Raw genomic sequence first — 13,079 nt, forward strand, 5'->3', positions numbered from 1 at the left:
TTGGAATTTTCTATTGATTCAATAATTTATTTTAAATACCCTTTGACAAAATATATATATATATATATATATATATATTTTTTAAATGCCCAAAATTTATACATTTGAATTAGAGGTGTCAAAAATAAAATTGAGACTTGTTTAGTGTGGGGGGCTAGAGGTAAATAAATGTGTAAAAACTGAAATATCTAAAATACTCTTAAATTTAACAATCCATGAACATAAGGGGCAAAGTGAGATAAAACCAATTTCAAAAGATAAACTGAGATTCAATGACAGTTTCAGAAGACATTTCGACTAATAAACTGAGATTTATAAATAAATCCATGGATTTTAATTGATTTATAGAGATTTTAAGTAAAATTTTGATTCAATTCCATCGAAATCTTATGGGGAGAGATGAGATTTGTGGATGCTTAAAATACATTATAAAATCTCTCCAATTCCCTTTAACTCCTCAACTTTTGCAAATTCTTTAAATTCAAATTCTAATTGAATACATCTGAATGTTATAAACTTCTTTAAAATTCTAATTGAATACATCCAAATTTCTAAGGATTTTAATAAATTATCTTAAAATCCTAATTAAATACATATTAAATTTCAAAGAATTATTTAAAATCTTAATTTTATACTCCTAAATTCATTAAAAGAATTAAAATCTCTCAAAATCTCAAGTGAATACACTTTCTAAATTTAATTGGGATTATTATTTTATCTTTGCTGCAGCTCATTTGACAAATAGAGAACAAAAAACAAAGGGGAAATGCCACCCTGAAACGTAGACGAAGTTCCGATGTTTCTCACCCTTATTTCGAGAGAGAGAGAGAGGGAGTAGTCGCGCTTACCTTCTCTCTCCTCTCTCTCAAAGCTCTTTGGAAATTGTAGTCAGAGTCGAGCAGTTTTAGAGAGAGGGAGAAGAAAAGAACCCAAACCCCTTTTGTCTCCCTCTATGTAAGCTGAAGGCATTTCTAGAGAGAGAAAGTTACCAAATTTCCCTCTCTCCTCTCTCTTTCTCTCTCAACGAACCTAGAAGAAAAGGCAGTTAGAGAGAGAAAGAGAGAAAAGCAGAGGGTCTTCTTCCTATTTTTGAACTGGGTTCGGGCTGGCGGATCACAGGAAATGGAGTTCGTGGGACGAAGTGTGAGGAAAGAGTTCAAAGGCCATGGTTTTTTCACCGGAACTGTGAAATCGTACGCCGCCGCATCTGGGTTGTTCGAGGTCGTCTATGAAGATGGAAATACTGAGGAATTGAGCTTCGATGAGGTCTCTCTTCTCCTTGGTGGTGGTGCTGAGGCTGACCTCGTGGAGGTCGCCGCCAAGCTGAGCCGCCTCGGCCGGAAGCCCAAAAAACGGCGCCGTATTGAGAGGAAGCGAGAAATTCGAGGTAATGCTGCTCTTGGAAATGATTCTGGGTTTGGTGGGGATTTGAATGAAAATTGTAATTTGAGTGATGGGTCTGAGGGAAAATTGGAAGTTGAACAGGGGTTTGGAGGGCATTTGATGAAAAATGTTGCGGTTAGTGGGATTGTGAATGAAAGTGTTGATTCTAGAAATGTAGTGGATAAGACACTAGAGCAGGAAACTAGGTTGATTTCTAATGGGGATGTGAATCAAGTCGATAATTTGAAAAATGGGATTGATTTGAATGCTGGGTTTAATTTGAATTTGAATGATGGGTGTGACTTGAATGTTGATCCAAATGTTGGTAAGGAAGAAATTGCAGAGATACGAGATTGTATTGATTTGAATTTGGATGCGAATGATGAGTTTGTTGAGAATCAGAATGTGGATAGTTTGGGTGGTTCAGCTGTGGTCACCCACCGAACTCAGAGGAGGGGATGCGATTTCGATCTGAATTTGGAAGTTAATGAGGAATTTAAGGATACAGAAGGTGACTGTGAAGAAAAATTCAAGGTTAATCCCAGGTTTGAATTGGTTGAAGAAAGTCTAAAGAAAGAGAGGAGTGGAGATGCTGAAGAAAAGGTTATTGACGATGGTAATTCTAATGAGACCTGGAAGGAAGTGTATATTGATATTAATGAAGATATTCCCATGAAGAGCGTTGATGACCCCATTGACTGTGCAGCTGGTGAGCGGCTTGATAATACACATTGTTGTTCCATTGGGGATCTGAAGGCTGATGATTCTCTTGGGATTTTTGAGACTAGCTGCATTAATGATAGTGGATTGGTGGAAGTTCCGGTGAAAGATAGTCTCTATGAGGCCCGCACTCCAACGATTCATGGAAACCTAGGCGATTCAGGAAGTCCATGCATTCAAAAAAGTAGCCGTAGAAAGAGAAGAAAACTACTGGATAATTTGATATCTACAACTACAGAGACAGTGTTGAGGAGAAGTGCTCGTAGAGGTTCTGCTCAAAATCATGTTTCTGTCAGCGATCCATTTGCCTCTTCTGCAGTGAGTGCAATAACAGAGGAAAAACCATCGATTTCTGGTTGTGAAGAGGCTGAAAATCCTAGTGTTCTTTTTCAGGAGCTGGAATTACCTCCTTCATCACAACATTTAAATCTAGATGGAATTCCCATACTTGATGTTTTTTCTATTTATGCTTGTTTAAGATCATTTAGCACTCTATTATTTCTGAGTCCCTTCAAGTTGGAGGATTTTGTGGCTGCACTGACGTGCAAGTCACCTAGCTCATTATTTGATCATGTTCATGTTTCTATTTTGCAAACACTGAGAAAACACTTGGAGTGGCTTGCAAATGATGGTTCCGAAACAGCTTCTGATTGTTTAAGGTATATTCTTACCCCCTTCCCCATTTACATATTAATCTGATGTCACCGCTTGTGTTACTTGGAACTTCCTTTATTGATTTGTGAACATTTTGTGTTCTTCGATGCAGGAGTCTTAATTGGGATTTTCTTGACTTGATTACGTGGCCAATTTTTATGGTTGAGTATTTCTTGATCCATAGTTCGGGACTGAAGCCAGGTTTTGATCTCAGTTGCTTCAAGTTATACAAAACTGACTACTACACACAACCTGCTTCTGTAAAAGTTGAGATACTGCGGTGTCTATGTGATGATTTGATAGAAGTGGAAGCCATGAGGTTAGAAATTAATAGAAGGTCTTTGGCTGCTGAGCCTGACATGGTCAATGACCGGAATTTGAACTACGAGGTTTGTAAGAAAAGGAAGGCTCTAGTGGAGGTTGCTGGTACCTCTAATTTGAATGATGAGGTTGATGATGACACCACTGACTGGAATAGTGATGAATGCTGCCTCTGTAAGATGGATGGAAATTTAATCTGCTGTGATGGCTGTCCTGCTGCATATCATTCAAAATGTGTTGGAGTTTCTAATGATCTTTTGCCGGAGGGTGACTGGTACTGCCCTGAGTGTTTGATTGACAGGCATAGACCTTGGATGAAATTGCAGAAGTCACTCCGAGGTGCAGAGTTATTAGGAATTGATCCTCGTGGTCGGCTATATTTTAAAAGTTTTGGGTACCTTTTGGTGTAAGTCTATCATTTTTCATCTTTACATGGCTTAGTAAGTTAGTATTATATCGCTGCTGGTGTTACTAATTAATAGCAAAGATGGCTATTTTTGTTATTCATGGGTCATTTTGCTCTTAATTTTCGCCTACACAAGCATGTTCCTTAAAATCATTATTCATGAGAAACAAACATGAATCATACCGAGTTCCATTGACGTATTTTGGAAAACCTATCAAGACGTGTGGAATTGGTTGGTTGTCCCATGGTCATGTCATGGTGAATGTGTAATAAAACAGTCATCTAAAGATTCTTCCTAGGACATCTAACTGAACAAGGTCTTAGATCTTAAATAATCAATTGCTAGACCAATCAGCTCTATTTCCATTTTGCCTAGTCAATTAGCATAGGGAATCTTTTCTCCTCTGATTCCTCCTCTGCACAAGTTGTCTATTTATTATCCTTATTCTTTCCTTTCAGAATCTCAACATCCTAAAGTTTTCAATGTTTGGTTTATAGTTTTCATTGTGTGTGACATTCCACATGCATATCGTATACATTGTTTGCACCATTCCTTCCTCCACCCTTTTTTATTCTTCCTTTCTCCTACATCTCTCCCTTTATCTTAGCATAATAAATGATGGAATGAAAACTCAAATCTAAAAACAAAATGGTTACCAGATGGGCCTTTAGAGGTTGAGCTATTCTCAGATCCTTATGTGAAATGATATGTTCATTTTTCTTTTGGGATAATAATTTGTTGATTAAATGTAGATTTAAAATGTTGTATTTTACATCTCTAAATTATGTACCACTACTTCTCATCATATTTGAGTGTGTGTTTGGCTTCATCTGTTTATGGTTGTTTCTCTTGCAGATCAGATTCTTTTGATAGCGAGTCCGCATTCAACTATTACACCAGAGATGATCTCAATAAAGTTATTACAGTGCTAAGGTCTTCAGGTTTTTTCTATGGTGGGATATTAGTGGCCATCTGCAAGCACTGGGACATTCCTGTTAGCTTTGATGGAGCATATAGTGAAATTGGCTGCTTGATGCCCCCGTACCCATTGGCATTTTCAGAAACATGTGCTGTTAAGAATGAGACTGATGAAGATAGAAAATTGCAAGAGAATTCAGGGACTGTGACAGCAATTCCAAATATAGCTTCTGAAGTGTCAGCTGAAACCATGCAAGTGGAAAGGTCAGTCATGCCGTGCGATCCAGATGGACCTGATTTTGTGCGACTTCAGCCTGAAGACTGTTCTTTACCATCTGCTAGCTTGCATGTCAGAAAAGGAATCACTAGAAAAGGGGGAACTTCAGAAATGCTTTGTGGAATTGGTTATATGAACTATTACAGTTTTGGCCAAATTGCTTCATCTGTTGCTGAGGAGTTGACGTGTAAACCATCAGACAAAATTAAAGAAGATAAAATAGTAACAGAAGAGGAAATAATATCAGCACAGATGAAGACCATTTTAAAAAAATCTTCCAAGTTTTTCTGGCCAAATATTGAGAACCTAAATACTGGTGCACAGAAAGAGAAATGCGGTTGGTGCTTTGCTTGCAAAGCTCCTGCTGATGACAAGGATTGCTTGTTTATCATGAGTATGGGGTCTATTAAGGATGCTTCTAATAGTGATAGAGTTGGCCTTCAATCCAAAAAGAATGGGAAAGGTCATCTTAATGATGTCAGCTGTCAAATCCTCTCTATTCATGATCGTCTGCAGGGACTTCTGTTGGGCCCATGGTTGAATCCACTTCACACAGAACTCTGGCGTAAATACCTTCTTGATGTATCTGGCATTGCCTCCATTAAATATTTACTTCTCATGGTAAGGATTTTATTTAATTTTAATCTGTTTATGGTATAAAATTTGTTAATTTACATATGCTAAACTTTTAAGCTGGTGTTCCTGTCAACTTCTTGTTGTTATTATGCTCTGGTTTTTTGGTTTTTTAATGTATCTCATTGATTTATTGTAAAGAGAATTTTGTATTACCATTACTTGCTTGGCTATCTTGATTTTGTTCTTTAATTCCATCTCTTAACATTGGTGGATATACATGATACAGTTGGAGGCAAATTTGCGTCATCGTGCACTTTCAGCAGATTGGTTGAAACATGTAGATTCTGTTAATACCATGGGTTCAGCTTCTCATGTTGTGACTTCATTACGTAGCAGAAGAAGGCCCAAGTGTTCAGATAGTGAGTCCAACCCCTCTTTAAATGCTGCCAGTGGATTGGGAATGTTTTGGTGGAGGGGTGGTAGGCTTTCTCGTCAGGTTTTCAGTTGGAAGGTTTTGCCTCATTCCTTGACTTCCAAGGCTGCCAGACAAGGTCTGCTATTTTTATTTCTATTTATTATGTCTAATTAGTTTTTACAGTTAAATCATCATCTGAATAATTATTCTCAATTGATTCGAAGTTGTAATATTCTGCAGCTGGGTGTACAAAGATACTGGGTATATTATATCCTGAGAATTCAGAATATGCTAAGAGAAGCAAATCTGTTGCCTGGCGAGCTGCTGTTGAGGCCTCAACTAGTGCAGAACAGCTTGCTTTACAGGTATGTTTTCCATACCTTTTCGTTTAAAATGGCGATGTTTAGATGTTTCGCTGGCTTCTTAATATTTAGTTTTTCTCTTTTGTTGATTGGCCCCAAAGCTGAGTGATTCAGTTTTAACATTTTTGGGTCCCCATTATAATTCACTCTCTTGAATAAGTAGTCTAGAAATTTGGGTCCGTAAAAATTGTTATTCTTTCAGGTTAGAGAGCTTGATTCAAACATTAGATGGGATGATATTGAGAATTCACATCCTCTGCCAACATTGGACAAAGAATCTAGAAAATCAATCAAGCTGTTCAAGAAAGTTATTGTCCGCAGGAAGTGCTCTGAAGGGGGAGCAGTTAAGTATCTTCTTGATTTTGGTAAGAGAAGAGCTATCCCTGACATTGTGAAGGGATTTGGTTCTTTGGTTGAAGAACTGTCTAGTGAGAAGAAAAAGTATTGGCTGGATGAATCATATCTTCCCTTGCATCTTTTGAAAAGTTTTGAGGAGAAAAGGATTGCCCGCAAGTGTACTGATGTGAAATCTGGTAAGGTTCTTGAGGTTGCTAGAGTAACAAAGAGGCCCCGGGAAGAAAAGGGATTTATGTATTTGTTTTCAAAAGCTGAAAGATCTGAGTATTATAAATGTGCACACTGCAACAAAGATGTCCTGATAAGGTAATAAATTTTTTTATTCTCCATGTACTTTCATTTCGTATTGTTTGTGCCTGTCATTGCTTATATTTTCCAAAATAGCTCGTTTGCTTCCGATTAAAATAAACTAGGAAATTCCTTTTTCTGTAACTGTTGATTTTCGAAGTCGGTTTGAGATAATTTTACGTCTGATATCTACTGGATAGAAATGAACGTTAAACTAGTGGAGTATCGTAAGCCTTTCACATGGGTTCATCTGTCAAAAAACATTGAGGTTCCTGTTAAGAAAAATTGAGGTATTTGGAAGATTCATAGTTGTGATGTTTGAGGAGTAAGTTCTATGATATGAATAGATGGGCATCTCTTGTGGCTTCCTAGTCTTGTTAAGGGACCAATTCTTGAGATTATATTGTCATGGTACATGTTAAATGTTGTATTACTTATGTTTTTACCAATCATCTTATATAAGTTTATTTTCAATATAACAGGGAAGCTGTGAGTTGCCAGTATTGCAAAGGTGCGGTTTCCTCCCTCCCGCTCGGTTTTTTCCTTTTTCCGTTATAATATATATATATATATATATAGGAAGCCTTTAAGGGAAAGGATCCCCATTTTGCAAAAAAAAATGAGGATGCCCCATTTTGCAAAAAAAATGGGGACATCCTCTTAACCGTTAGATTTGGCTTTAATGAAATCTTGTGGTTGAGATTCAGCCACAGAATTTCATTAAAGTCAAATCTAATGGTCAAGAGGGTGTCCCCATTTCCCTTCCCTTAAAGGGCCTGTATATATATAATTTTTTAATACTTTGTCAAACAATCAAGCAAGCATGCCAAGCAATCAAATATTTGACTTTATTATTATTATTATTATTATTTCTCTAATTCTCATCATAAAGTCGTAATAAACTAATAGAAACTAAGTTAGAAACATAAAATTAGCATGAATATTATGAAATCCCTACCCAAAACGACATTGTTTTGGGTTTGGCCTTTTTGAAAGAAAAATAAGAAATTCAAACGCCCAGGTGGCACCTCAACAACACCTCAGGTGTGTCTCCCAAACATCTAGGCTAGTCTAAAGCCCACTCCCGCTGGGCAGAGGCGTTTTGTTGAGAGCCCCACCTAAAAACCGCCTAGGCTAGCCTCAATACTAGTTTTTAAAAACATTGTTCCTTTGTTATGTTATTTTGTAACATTGCTGGTGGAACACATGGTATTAGTATTTTGTGAAGTCTTCAAGCTTTTATTTATTTTATCAACTCATCAACCTCACGATTAAAGGCCTCATAATCCCAGTATATTAAATTCTCCATTAATGGTTTTTTTCCTTTCCTCTTGGCCCTCCTTCAGGATTCTCCACGGAGCCCTGTAGTTATCTTTCATGCTTAAAAGTAACTGATAGAAAGTAAATATGTAATATGTACCATTGATGGGAACTATTTATGACACTAGACTTCATATGGAACACTATCCAACCTTATTTGATTGATAATCATGCTCCTGTTAATGTTCTGAATCATTGTTGGAGTTCTTTTCTGTGGACAGTTCTTTCCGTATTGTTTCCATTTCATTTTGGCAACCATGTTGAAGTAGTAATATCGGTTCTTTCTGTTATTTTTCATTTTGACTTTTGATGTACATACAAGTTTGACCCATTAAGAGGCGGCATTACTTATTGACACACAGCATGCTTTTTTGTTACTTTCTAATGAATGAAGGGTGCCCCTACAACTTTATGCTTGATGCCTGTCAGGGATTTTCATTGTCTTAACATTGTAATGATATAAAATTTCAGGATTTTTTCACAAAAGCCATGCCAGGAAGTCTGCTGGGGCAGTGGTGGCTCGGTATAAATATACATGCCACCGATGCCAGAAGGGATTGCGTCCAAAGATTGACACAAAAAGAAGGAAAGTTGAAACAAAAGGAGGGAAAGTACAGCCACATAAATGTAAACCGAAAGGAGGGAAAGTACAGTCACAAAAGTGTACAAATTCTCAAACAGGTCGCAGATCAATGCGTTTGAAAAACAAAAAAAAAGCTTTAGCTGGAGGACGACAAGTAAGATTGAAAAATAGCAAAACAGTTCCAGCAAGTGTACCCCTACGTCGTTCTCCTAGAAAAGCTAAATGTTTACCGGTGCAAAATAAAAGGCATAGCAAACGCAAGAAAGGGAAAAAAGGCAAATCCAATAAGGGCACATATAAGAAACCAAATACAGCTACATGGCAGAAGAAGAGAACGCAAGTTTATCACAGTTACTGGCTTAATGGTCTGCTGTTGTCCAGAAAGCCAAGTGATGAACGTGTTATGCATTTTAGGGATAAGAAACTCCTTGTGCATTCAGAATGTGCGTCAACCATTCTTGATCAACTCAAATGCCACCTTTGTTGTGAAGCAAGATATTCGTCTTCTTTAAATTATCTTTCTTGTGAAATATGTGAAGGTAAATGACTTAGCAACTGCAAGTGTAGTTTTAAATGTAATTCTAGTTATATGTTATCATAATTTCAGCAAGTTTTAGCTGAATTGTTGGCTCTCTGATTTGGTATGCCATAATGCTATTAGTCTTCACAGTTTGGATCCAATTCCTCTTCAATTTACATATTTTAACATATCCTTCACTACCTTTTCTACCATGCAGTGTGGTTTCACGCTGATGCTTTTGGACTGAATTCGGAGAACATTGGTAAGCTGATTGGATTTAAGTGCCACATGTGTCGTGAAGGGAACCCTCCTATCTGCCCCCACTTGGAAGATGTGAAAACTGATGTCCCTCAATTGGCTGAAGCTCAAATTGATGGTACCGTTGATTGTGCTGAGGAAGTACCTAACTCCGTCCCACCTTTAAGTGAGGTATATATGCGTTTTAAACTTTGGCTCTAATAAATTGTGCCGGTTGTGTTGATGTAATAGCATCCGTACAATGAACATCTATGTCTCTTAATTTGGGCTTATATGGTATTAAATTGTAATTGGTTCAGTTCATTCTAACCGTTACTATATCAACAGTGCGCTCAACCCCTGGCCATTCTTGTAATGATTTGGTTTTTATTAAAATAATAATAACAATAATAATGAACAGTAACCTCCAAGGCGTTGAGAAGCTCTTTGGTATTAAATTTTTAGCTTCTGCTCGGTGTTCTTTGTCAAAGAATTTAGTAGGTGTCCCTTCTAGTGCCAACTTTAATTTCTTATTATCCTCTTTTTTTTGGAGGGGTTTGTACTTGAAGTTATAATCTGTTTGGGTTTTGAGGTCGATGACACCTCATCTGTATTGGGGCTTCTTATAATTTTCTTTCAAGTAAAGTTTGTGTTTCGTATAAAATTGAAAAAAGTCGTTTAGAAGAAGTTGAGTAGTTGATGGGGGAGTGAAAATATTTGTCATTGGTAGTTCAAAGTTTGTGAGATACTTACCAATTACCTTTGTATTTGCAGATCACATGCAATTGAACACTTTTGGCATTATTGCAAGATGGGTACATCAGTGTTCTATTTGTTCTTTCTACACGAAGGCATTCTTATTAGTTGAGATACTTCATTGATTAAAATTGAAGGCAGAGTTGTGGGAAGGAATGGATTTCAGGATCCTCAGCTCGAGATTTTCGGTGACAGTGAAGGAAACCATTTTCTTAGGCGAAGGGGAATATCGCGAGGTAAGTTACTTTCCTGTGTGAAGTTATGGCAACAATGCCATATATGAAGAACCATCATAAAGAGCAAAGGAACTGACAAAAGAGGCAGAAGCGGTACAACGTAGGAAAAAGAATGTCCCTTTCTTGCTACAAGATCTGTATGTGTGTGTTCTGTGCACTATGTGATGGCTTATTGTTTTTGTACTGTCATGTGTGACTGGCGGTTACCTATTGTTTACTGTTGCATCTCGTGATAGAGGACATTTGTTCTGGATACTCATGTGTTATTTTTCTCTTGTTGCAGGTTTTTAATTATCTTTATAAGAGTTGTGCTTGTAACGTGAAACCATTGAGGACGACCTGAGGCTGCGTACCTGGTGGAGTTGCTATCTGACGTTGTTTAGGTTTGGACTTAGTTCAATTAGGTGATGCTAACAATTATTAGGAGAGGATTAGTTTCGTGTTAGGGACGATGGACGATAGACAGCAGATGCTATTTATTCTTTCAATCAAAGTAACTAATTAGATTTTAGATTGTTGGTAAGAGTATGAAACAGTTTCACAAGTTTGAGTTTCTCTGGTCTGCTTGATTTATTTGTATTGGTACAACTTGCAATGATATTGTACAGATATCTCCAGAAAAATAAAAAAGTATGGGGATGATCAAGGGTTTGTGTTTGTATAGGCCTCTCAGAATTTATGCATTTGGAGTATAGCATCGTTGTTTAAAAGAAAAGTTAAGAGAGAACTATGTTAGCCTTCCCCCATGCAAGTGTAGGCGATGAGAACAGAGCACATTTAGACGCGAGCAGACGAAGCCAAGGCCTTAGCAGTCCCCTGGTTTCCCCAGGCAGGGTGGGCGTTCATGCGAGTCCCCTCTTCTCATTAAATTTAGTCCTTGCATATAACAAACACAAGATTACATTAATAAGTAGTCCAGTGAAAGATAATGAGGGCCAAACAGAAGCACCGAATGCATTTCATTATTTATTTAATTTAATCAGTGAAAAGCCTTAGGTTTAATTCTCGTTAAATGAGAAGTTGAATCAAATTATTATGGCAAACCCATTGTAATGTTCAACCTCCTTTAGTGTAAATATTATCATTTGTTCAAAAAAGAAAAAAAATACATAAAATGCAAAGTGACAATTAACTATTTTCTATCTAAGTGAAAGAAAAAAAAAACATAAAATGCAAAGTGACAATTAACTATTTTCTATCTAAGAGAGTTGTGACAGTAAACCATTCTAAGCAAGTATTTTTAGGCTAGGCAAATCGTCTAGGCAGAGTTAGGTGCCATTATTTTTCTTTAGAACAAATGATACTATTTACACTAAGAGGGAAGAGGTGGGTTTAGCCTCACAGTGAGCTAGCAATAATATGGTTCAAATTTGCCTTTAGCGAGAATCGAACATAATACCCCTTACTTACATATGAAGAGGAATACCACTAAACCGTAGTATTAAGTGGCGTCATTTATTCATTTATTTTTAAATGCATATTAGAATTAGGTGCCTCATTTTAGACTTTTATAGACTAAACATTTATGCTTTTTGAGCTTTTGTTAAGCTTTTGAAACATTTGATTAAGATACTCTAACTTGAACTACTTCAGATTAATTGAAATTAATTTACATTTAAATATCTGCTATATATTTTAAACAATTTCAATTATATTTAAGTCTAAAAATTTAAATTTTTCAAATCTAAATGTACACCCACGCCAAATGGAAACGTACCAATGTTAAATGAAAATGTGCAACGTTAAATGAAACGTACCAACATCAAACAAAAACGTTTGGGTACCCAATTATAAACCATATTAAAATGAATATTCATCATTTTGGAATGTTTAAAAATATGTTTGATTCATACACAATGCCCTAGATAGTTTTGTTTTTTTGTAGATAAGTCTCTAGAGCAACTTTTAATTGAATCGGAGATAAATATTTATTATTGTAGATATTGCTAAATCACATGATTTTGAATTAACAAAAAGTCTATTGTATGTTGATTAATATAAAAAATGTTGAATCAAAAACTTGAAAAGCATAGATGTTTAGTCTATGAAATTCAAACCTCAAGTGTTTGTATTAAAATACCTCTAAAAATTAATTGAGATAGTGACCAACCGCATAGCACCTAAGCAGAGTACGATATAGCCGCTCATGAAAATCATCCACAACATCACACACGCTTTCAAATCCACTCACAGTCACAGTCACGTCTCCCATTATTTTATCCTATATGTTGTAGGCCTATTTAACTGAGCTATTCTAAGGGAATAGAGAGAGGGAGGCCGGCAACAGTGAGAGAGAGATTTAATTGTGAGGTGTGTGTTGTATCACCCTATTGTGCCTTTATTTATAGTAGTAGGATAGGTTAAATCCTTATCCTTTTAAGATTACAACTCTTAATAGGAATTAAACTACTAAGGGGAATATAAAAGATATCCCTAGATACACTTAGGATTTACACAATCACATTCATATTCCAAATATGACTGCAACATTCCTCCTTGAGTGTGTAAATACTCAACAAAACTTCGCATCAGATCTTCAGCAGATAAGGTAGAACAATTGATGAAGTCGTCAGCACAACGGGTGAATGCGAGTCTCAAATTTAAAGAAAGTATGTATTGGTAGTAAAACTCACAAAACCTTGCTATGGTAAAACCCAAGGTATGGGGAAAACCCATAGACTAAGGAGAAAAGTGAGAAGTATGCATAATGTCTAAAACAAACTTCAAACATGACGAAAGTAGTGAACTC

The 13,079-nt window shown here is 36.5% G+C and overlaps 1 protein-coding gene across 4 annotated transcripts; it reads left to right on the forward strand.

The window, feature by feature from the left end:
• Positions 1 to 742: 742 nt before the first annotated feature.
• LOC103929546 (DDT domain-containing protein PTM) lies at positions 743 to 10,987 on the forward strand. 4 transcript variants are annotated; one of them, XM_048590316.1, is made up of 11 exons: positions 743 to 2,762; positions 2,870 to 3,484; positions 4,341 to 5,301; positions 5,543 to 5,807; positions 5,912 to 6,036; positions 6,236 to 6,696; positions 7,161 to 7,189; positions 8,470 to 9,120; positions 9,319 to 9,530; positions 10,113 to 10,471; positions 10,614 to 10,987. In XM_048590316.1, the coding sequence occupies exons 1-10, from the start codon at positions 1,123 to 1,125 to the stop codon at positions 10,125 to 10,127; spliced, it is 4,974 nt and encodes a 1,657-aa protein (XP_048446273.1). In that variant the 5' UTR covers positions 743 to 1,122; the 3' UTR covers positions 10,128 to 10,471; positions 10,614 to 10,987. The 4 variants fall into 4 exon arrangements, with proteins under 4 accessions (XP_048446273.1, XP_009337035.2, XP_048446274.1 ...); XM_009338760.3 differs by having other exon boundaries at positions 10,113 to 10,467; XM_048590317.1 differs by having other exon boundaries at positions 10,113 to 10,423.
• The last annotated feature ends 2,092 nt before the right edge of the window (positions 10,988 to 13,079 follow it).

The sequence above is a fragment of a genome, unplaced genomic scaffold (assembly GCF_019419815.1).
Source record: "Pyrus x bretschneideri cultivar Hongxiangsu unplaced genomic scaffold, Pyrus_bretschneideri_v1 Contig31, whole genome shotgun sequence".
Taxonomy (NCBI): domain Eukaryota; kingdom Viridiplantae; phylum Streptophyta; class Magnoliopsida; order Rosales; family Rosaceae; genus Pyrus; species Pyrus x bretschneideri.